Source organism: Spea bombifrons, chromosome 3 (genome assembly GCF_027358695.1).
Source record: "Spea bombifrons isolate aSpeBom1 chromosome 3, aSpeBom1.2.pri, whole genome shotgun sequence".
Classification (NCBI taxonomy): domain Eukaryota; kingdom Metazoa; phylum Chordata; class Amphibia; order Anura; family Pelobatidae; genus Spea; species Spea bombifrons.
Window position 1 is genome coordinate 120,974,893 of NC_071089.1, and position 8,546 is coordinate 120,983,438.

The following is an 8,546-nucleotide window of genomic DNA, read 5'->3' on the forward strand; positions in this document are numbered from 1 at the left end:
GCAATAGGTAAAAGTCCCGCTGTTAGGGATGGAGCAGCCGCGCTAGTGAAAGTATCGCAGGAGAGGGAGTAGGAGAGGTGAGCGCTGACTCCACTGTAACAAATTAATCACATGAATATCTCGTTACAGTGAAACCGGGACGCTGCCCCCCCCGATCCCCAGAGTGTAGAAACGTCTTCATGTTTCCAAAATGTGAGAGTGACGCGGACTGTCCGGATACGCAGAAGTGCTGCGACAACTGCGGGATGGCTTGTGCCGACGTCTTGCCAGGTAACATCGCCACTGGAGATGGAGCGCGGAGCGAGATGCATCCTAAAGGGGCTCCCTGGCGTTCTCCGCTGGAGTTCACACCGTTACAGCCGAATAATAATATTACTAAATGATTATTATTATATAATTATGCTTTATTCACATAAATATTTGCCTCGTCCAACATTTCTGTTCAGGGATTGTTTGGCTAATCTGTATCGAGGTCTATCTGAGGGCTTCGCAGGGGAAATGTTCATCCTATGGGTAGAGTAGAGAAGTAAAAGCCACTTCTTAGGATTAGAGGAACCAAAATTCCAAATGGAACAGAGAGGGCCGTAAAGCTCTGGACTTCACTTCCCACGTAGACGATGCCCACAGTACTCTGGAGGCTTTTTACCCTTGAGATGTTGTTGGTCGAGGTTTCATTCTGAATGCTCCTGAATTCATGAAGTTTGTTTGCCCGCTGAGACTCTTCTGGAATTGAAAGGGGAAGAGCACTGCGACCCGCATGATCTCCGTATTAACCCTCTTACTATCAATCCGCGCAGGACCCGAGGAGTCGTGTCCCAGCTATGATATTAAAGACGCGGGGAGCCTTCAGTGTCCTTTCATATTCTGCACCAGCGATAACGACTGCCGCCTGGATCAGAAGTGCTGTCTGTCTGATGAAAGCCAGAAGTGTGTGAAGCCCCAGCCCGGTAAATCTTCTCGCCCCGTGGAAAGTGATGATTATTTAAGCGGTGGGCACGGACGGTACCTGCCGGCCTTGTGGAGCTGCTCGTCATTCCAACCGTTATGCAGCGGAACGTTGGCTAGCGCGATGTATAAGTGATGAGTTAGTTATCGGCCGCCAGCCTTAAAGTGCCAGGCATCTTTTTTTTCACCCCCAGTCCAGCCCTCATTTTTGGTGTTATTTAAATGTAAAGTTTTTGACTATGACTCAGTAATAACCTTCTGTTATCCAGGTCTCCCGGTCAGTTTCTACTTCCTACAGGGAGGGGTGCGCTGTCTGGCCACGCCCACTTCCCTCCCACAGTCCCACCCCTAAGCGGGTCACCCATGCCACTATGTGAGGCTAGCTCTGCCACTACACAATGGTATTAGTCCAGAACACAGAGAGCCCCAGGTAGCCCACCCTGGGAAGTCCCCAGGTACGATGATTAGTCGGAGGTGGTGGGTGCTGTCCGGCCAAACCTCATTATAATTTTTACTAAATTGTGGCAGCGCTGTCTGTAGGATCCACCGATCCTTCATATTAATTATCACATGAATTAATTATCACATGAATTAATTATCACATGGCTTCGCCCCCTATCGGCTTACCGGGTTCCTTCAAACCTCTCTATAGATGTTCTAAATGTGTGTCCTCCGTTTGATCCTGCGATCTGCCCGCTGGCCAGACCTGGACCCGATGAGTGCAAAACCGACGTCCAGTGTCCCAGAGACAAGAAATGCTGCTGCTCCAACTGTGGCTGGAAGTGTGTCCCCCCCGTCCAAGGTAAGAGATAATACCCTGCACCAGCGGGTATATCTGACATTTGCCCCAGCGCAAGTTAACATATAATAGCCCCAAGAGGGGTGTATGCACAATATTAACAATTCATTGATTGCCAGAAACGTATAGATAGAACCTCGTCCTCTTTGCGTTTCAGTGAAATACGGCCGATGCCCTCCCATACTGGCGAAGTGTAAAACGCCTACTCCAGTCCCAAAATGTAAGCAGGACAGTGACTGCCCTAACAAAAAGAAGTGCTGCGATATATGCGGGAAGAGCTGCTGGGACCCCGAAGAAGGTGAGAGGGTTTGGTTTCTCTTCGTGTTGGTGGCAGAAGTGGGATCCTGGGAATCCATGAGGATAATGGAAGCGCGTCTCCTCCTGATGAAGACGATTTTGTTGCAGAGCCTTTTGGGTCTTGCCCCGACGCTGGGATCGCCGAGGCGAAGTCTCTCCGGTGCTCCTCCGTCACGTGCAGCCGCGATGCGGATTGCGCGGCGGATGAGAAGTGCTGCGCGTCGCGGGGGAAACAGCAATGTGTCAAATCTCCGACAGGTACAGCGGCGCGAGTACGCGGCTGGATTAACATGTTAATGAAATTCAATGAATTCAATGCCGATGTTTCTTTACGCCTCGCATTTAGGTAAATGTGCAAAAATGTGGGGGTTTTTTAGTTTTTTTTTTTTTGTTTATTGAAAAAAACATAATAACAAATTATAATTATAATAATTTATAATAATTATTTTATATATATATTTATCTAATTATAATAATAATAATTAAATTATTATTATTAAATATTATTAAATTATTATTATTAATTATTATTAAATTATCATTATTAATTATTATTAAATAACTTAAAAGGGTTATTTTGCCCTCCAATGTCTTTTTTGCTGAAACACAGGCGCCAGTCATTAACCGGTACCCTGAACGGCCATGACAGGTCGTAAACATATTCTTTCAGAATTCTTTCCATCGTATATTTGGTAGGCCCGAAATGTGGCCCTAACATCCTCATCATCATCACAGTGCACCCCATGTTTACCTTTTCACATGGTCCGTTAGTTGACTTTGTGCTCCAGCGGGGGGTATTTGTGTAACTGAGTGGGGCATTTAGAAGAAGAATACTGGGGTTTATTTACCCCGTTTGATTTATAAAGCCGTTCCCTGCTGTTTCTATACACATTATTGGGGCTTTTAGGGCTGTAGAACCCTGCGATCCCCTCATACCCAGCAAACATTCTGACCTCCTAGAAAAGAGGGGCATCGGGGGGAGAGAGGGGCATCAGGAGAGGTAAAAGGAGGAACAAGGGACCTCAGGGGAGGAGAAGGGACATCAGGGGAGAAAAGAGGGAGATCGGGGAGGAAAAAGGTGTTGTTGTAGAGTGTGGACAATATCAGGCACCTTAGGAAGCATGATAAGATCCTAATATTAAAAAGATATATTTCACAGGAAGTGTTTAAGTGAACTGACCTTTCGTATTCAGTCCACAGGAAGGACAGGCGGAGACTTTTATTTAAGTATAATTATAGTCCCTTGAAGCCCGCGTCAAAAGGCAAAGGAAACAAAAGCACGTCGGCCGGGGGTTTTATTGGCGTGAGGCGCTGGTTTGTAAATGGCGTATTGTCTGTTTGTGAATAAAGTCCGATAGGATCTGTCGCGTTTCTTTGGTCTTCTGATCTTTGTGAAGTATTTCTCTCTCTCTCTTTGTTCCCGCACCCCCTCTCCATTCATAGGCCTCATCGCACTTCTAAACCCTCCGTTTTCTTATCAAAAAAGCATTTTTATTGTTATTATTTGTGCTGCGTGGGGTTAAACGATTTACTCGCTAGACAATGATGTCCAACCCCCTCTCCCCAAAATATATCCCATTTCTGAAAAGAGGGACATCGGGAGAGGAAAGAGGGGTATCGGTGGATGAGAGAGGGAGGTATCAGGGGAGGAGAGAGGGGGCTCAGGGGAGGAGAGAGGGGATATCAGTGGATGAGAGAGGGGGCTCAGGGGAGGAGAGAGGGGGTATCAGTGGATGAGAGAGGGGGCTCAGGGGAGGAGAGAAGGGGGTATCAGGGGAGGAGAGAGGGGGTATCGGGGAGGAGAGAGGGATATCAGTGGATGAGCGAGGGGGCTCAGGAGAGGAGAGAGGGGGTATCAGGGGAGGAGAGAGGGAGGTATCAGGGGAGGAGAGAGGGATATCAGTGGATGAGAGAGGATATCAGGGAAGGAAAGAAGGCTATCAGGGGACGAAAGAGGGGTATCAGGGAGGAGAGGATATCAGGGGAGGAAAGAGGGACATCGGGGGAGGAAAGAAGGATATCAGTGGAAGAAAGAGGAATATTGGGTAGGAGAGAGGGATATCATGTTCTGACCGCTGACGCGTGGAAGCTTTGCTACATTTGTGGCGGGTTACAGGAAACACATTGAGGGCTTATGGGAAAACGATGACACTGACAGCCGATTCATATACATAATGTGAATATCATCCACACAAGTAACACAGAGGTTTCTCCAGACATTCATTTGGTAAAATAAACGCTGTCTTCTCCTCCTCCAGAGGTAACCACTGTTTGTCCTCCATCGAAGGCCATAACGTGTGTCAGCGGGAAAGCACAGAGCGACGACTGTCGGAGTGACGCCGATTGCCCCAAGTCAAAGAAATGTTGCTGTTCGAGTTGTGGAGCCAAATGTGTCTACCCTATAAAACGTGAGATAATGATTGGTATCCCGACATCATTCACTAAAGTCTCTTCATCAAACCTGCGAGACATTTTAATAGCCCTCGGCAGGGACTCACTAATGACATCATAGCGGCCCTCATTGAAATCGGGACCTCAAGACATAATGTATTAAGTCACCTGTATTCAAGCAGGGATCCCAGCTGTGATATAGCAGGGAGGAAACCTCCAATCAGGGTGCACAGATTAAACCATGAGAATCTGCCTATTTACCCCAAGACCTGGGGGGCAAACGCTGACCATTCCAAGAAAGGATCCTTAAACATAGACTTCCATGTTCCACACTAATCCTTTCTTTTTAGAAAGCCCCGATTTACACCATGTTTTAACTCCTTAGGGACAAGATAATGTCCTGAACCTTGTATTGGGAACTAGGAATTTGCTTGTGTGCTGCCATTTTGGAATATCTAGAAGCATTGGCTGCCCCGCAGCGTGAGAGCGCAGCACATCCACCTCACTTTCTGTGTCTGGACACTAATGGAGCTTAAAAGGTCATTTTTCAGAGCTTCCGATCCATTGAGTAAATTCAAAGTCCTAAATAGTCCACGAACAGGAAGCTACTGTAAGACAGGAAGTGATGCAAGAAAGTAACAGAACATTTGCTTCATGCTGAAAGTCAATTCAGGCAAACATTTACACGCATATGAATATTATAGGTGTTTATTTTCTTACACGAGTTTAGTACATTTTTACGAAATTAGGGTAAATTTACTAAACTTGTGTTACTTTCTTTCGATTTTGGTGTCTCTTTCAGGAAAAGCAGGCCGTTGCCCACTTGTCCAGACCATCTGTGCTGCTTTCCCCTCGGACCCACAGTGCGACACTGACACAGACTGTCCCGGTGATAAAAAGTGTTGTGATATCTGCGGCAGGGTCTGCAGTGATCCTAAACCCGGTAACGTATGATCCTAAGAAGACAGAGAAAGGAGACCGGGACAGCCTTAGGTCTACAGGACCAGAGGAGAAGACCTTAGAGAAGACAATTGTCTTGTTCTAAAACTAGGCCTTTCTGATATAAAAATATTTTCTATTCGGGGTGACCATCCAATATCTCCAGTGCTCGTGGTTTCTGAGTAGTTGGCTTCTAGTTCTATAGTACCTGGGGCCATCAATCTTCTCGGGACATCATTGAACTGCCAGAAACTATTAAAGCATCCTCAACGGTCAATTTTCTCCAGTGTATATAGTTGATGAACAATGTGTTTTCTCTGGGGTTACTGATTCCCCATTTATCAACTTACTTCTCCATCATTTCAGGTTATTGAGCTGTTTTCTCTAGCGTCTGCAGTTATTGAACAGTAAGTTTGTGTCTGGTTTATGCAGAGCCAGCAGAGGCCTGTCCAGCGGTGGCCGAGGACGCCGTGCCATGCACGTTACAGAGCTGTAATAACGACGATGATTGCACAGAAGAGGAAAAATGCTGCACCTTTAAGAACAAAAGGCAATGCCTGCAGCCCCCACGACGTAATTATGACCCTCACAATAACAATAATCCACAACTGTGGACACAAATATCTAGTCCATCTGGAGCTTGGCCATGTCCACACGTCTCCTGTCCATCAACAGATAGACAATGTCCAGTAGCATGAAGTCCATCTACAGACTCAACAAGTGTATTAACTGTAGTCCATTATTAGGAGGTCCATTTACAGGCAAACCATAACGGGTTGATCTGCACCCAGTAGCCACTTCATCAGATACTCTTCTCCAACCCCTACATGACAAGAACGCGGTCTCCAAGTTGAAGGTTCTACACCAATCCTCTACGTGAACAAGTCGAGTCCTCTAACCCCTTTACCATGGTGTTGTTTGCCACTTGTTGTATAATGTTAATCACCCCATTCTCTTTAAGCTCCATAGACAATATGTGAATATCCCAGGAGCCCAACTGTGCCAGTTGTGGTGCAATAATCATACCACGGTCCGAGGCTCTCCATGGATCAGGTGTCTTCTCCATAGTAATGTTTGATCAAATGATACCGAAACCTTTTTTGTCACATCTTCATGTTTTGTACGATTTGGTTACTTGCGTGAGTGGGTATCGCTAACAAAGTGGCCGCTGACTTTTTATATCGGCCGCGTGAAGATGATCAATTTGCAACCTGACCATGACAGATGGTCTGTCCATTAGGAACAAGTACTATCAATAAGAGATTTATCACCTTTTTACTATTTTCATTTCTAAACTTTATTTCTGTGGTTGCCTAGAGGAGATAGGTATGGGGGGTAGTGATATCCATATTAAGAAGCTGTTTATTCCATTTAATTATTATTAATTATCTGTAAAATCACGAAAATAATTATCCCCCCCCACAGAGAAGACTTATGTGGCTGTGAAGGAAGTCTGTCCATCCTATCACCCCTTCAGCTGTATACACAAGAGTCCAGAACCCGACGAATGTCGTAAGGATGACGAATGTCCTCGTTCCCAAAAATGCTGCTGTTCCCAATGTAAACTGAAATGTGTGCTCAGTGACAAAGGTAAGAATCCAGTATTAGTACGCAATATAGAGGCATTCTTAATTCATGGTGGATATTACGTTGGGCACCAGGGATTGTAATCAAGCCAGTAATCCGTGTGTATCATCCCAAAAATGCCGTAGGTTGGCACAACGCCAACTTATCTTATGGTCCGTTGCTGGGTCCATTACTTAGGAAGTCGTCAGATTGACCTTGCAGACTGTCCCCTGCATACGGAATAACACTTGAGCGTCTTCACGGCCAATTCTTCATTAACCTATACCTCCTGCCTCATCATGTAAGTGATATTTCCGTTGCAGTGAAACCAGGGCAGTGTCCGAGAATATTTCCGTTATGTAAAGGCTTTCCCGGCGAACCGAGGTGTAAAGGTGACGGAGACTGTCCCGGGGAGCAGAAGTGCTGTAATATCTGTGGCTGGAGCTGCAGGACCCCAACGCCAGGTAGCAAATATCTCTCTCCCTAATTGGTGGCAGCGATGGGATTCCTTCCAGTAAATGCGCTATTAGCCGTACTTTAGACTTAACTGGGAGGGGGGTATTAAACTATGAATGATCTTCACAAACTAGGAAGAGTTCACATCTACAGATCGCTGTTTATTTTTTTAAATTTAGTCTTTATGCGAAAGACTTCCGAGTCACCAGAAAGTTAAAGCGGACAAGCACAGCGACGAAGTAGCGCTTTCCGTAAATTTGCTGCTCACGCGTTAAAATAAGCCATGTACATGGACCAGAAACCCAGCCGCTGGAGGCAACGGTCTTAACTTCTTGTTCTGCATCATTATTCCTCTCCACCCCATCATACTTCTCAAGTGTCTTTCTTCAGGAGCGGTAGTCCCTCCTTGGAACCCAAACCCCCCCCCCCTATTTTGAAGGCGCTCGGAATGTTTGTCGCCCACTCTTCTGTGGTTCTGGTTTCTTTTCCCCGTCTTTCTTTCCGGGTGGCTATTTGGATATCTTTTTCATTGTCTGTCTATACAGATCCCGTCGGGACGTGTCCAGAAGTAAAGAGTCCAAGGAAACTGTCCTGCAGGGATTCATTCTGCGGACAGGACGGCGACTGCTCAGTTGAGGGAAAGTGTTGCCGTACGGCTATGGGGCAGGACTGCGTGTATTTCCCTCCAGGTGACAGAATGTTTGTTATGTGGGTTCTGCCGCCGACCCCGTGTATTTATTACACGTCACTATCTGTCTAGTGTCTCACGTCACCGTCACAGCTTCTAGCAGGACTAAATATATCAATATATGGAAATATCACAGTTAAAAGTAAGGGACTCTTTTACTTCGGGGCGTCGGGGAACTCAGGCAAAAGCTGGTAAAATAAGCCCCATCCAACCAGTCTCCTGTCCTGAAGTTCTCTACCATCTCCTCTCCATCCTCACAAAGGCTGCCCGAACCAATCAGCAACAATCAGGAACTTTACAAGAAGGAAGGGATAACTTAACACATACGAGCGGGGTTCTAATACATAATGTCTGGCTAATCAGAGGATCTTTTGTTTTTGCTCCTATAGTGCGGCCTGCGTAACATGTCTAATAGCGCCAATGTCTTCCCGGTACCGGTACTCAAGAGTAAAGGATTGTGGGATC

The 8,546-nt window shown here is 46.1% G+C and overlaps 1 protein-coding gene across 1 annotated transcript; it reads left to right on the forward strand.

The window, feature by feature from the left end:
- The first annotated feature begins 245 nt into the window (after nt 1-245).
- Nucleotides 246-5,448, forward strand: LOC128484204 (WAP four-disulfide core domain protein 8-like). Its single transcript, XM_053460524.1, has 7 exons — nt 246-270; nt 798-947; nt 1,598-1,747; nt 1,902-2,042; nt 2,150-2,299; nt 4,300-4,527; nt 5,235-5,448. Exons 1-7 carry the CDS (start codon nt 246-248, stop codon nt 5,384-5,386), a joined length of 996 nt encoding a protein of 331 aa, XP_053316499.1. The 3' UTR covers nt 5,387-5,448.
- Nucleotides 5,449-8,546: the final 3,098 nt, after the last annotated feature.

Coding starts and splice junctions, on each gene's coding strand:
- LOC128484204 (XM_053460524.1), top strand. CDS start 246: ATGGCTTGTGCCGACGTCTTGCCAG. Junction 948..1,597: donor GTGTGTGAAGCCCCAGCCCG/GTAAATCTTCTC, acceptor ACCTCTCTATAG/ATGTTCTAAATGTGTGTCCT. Junction 2,300..4,299: donor ATGTGTCAAATCTCCGACAG/GTACAGCGGCGC, acceptor CTCCTCCTCCAG/AGGTAACCACTGTTTGTCCT.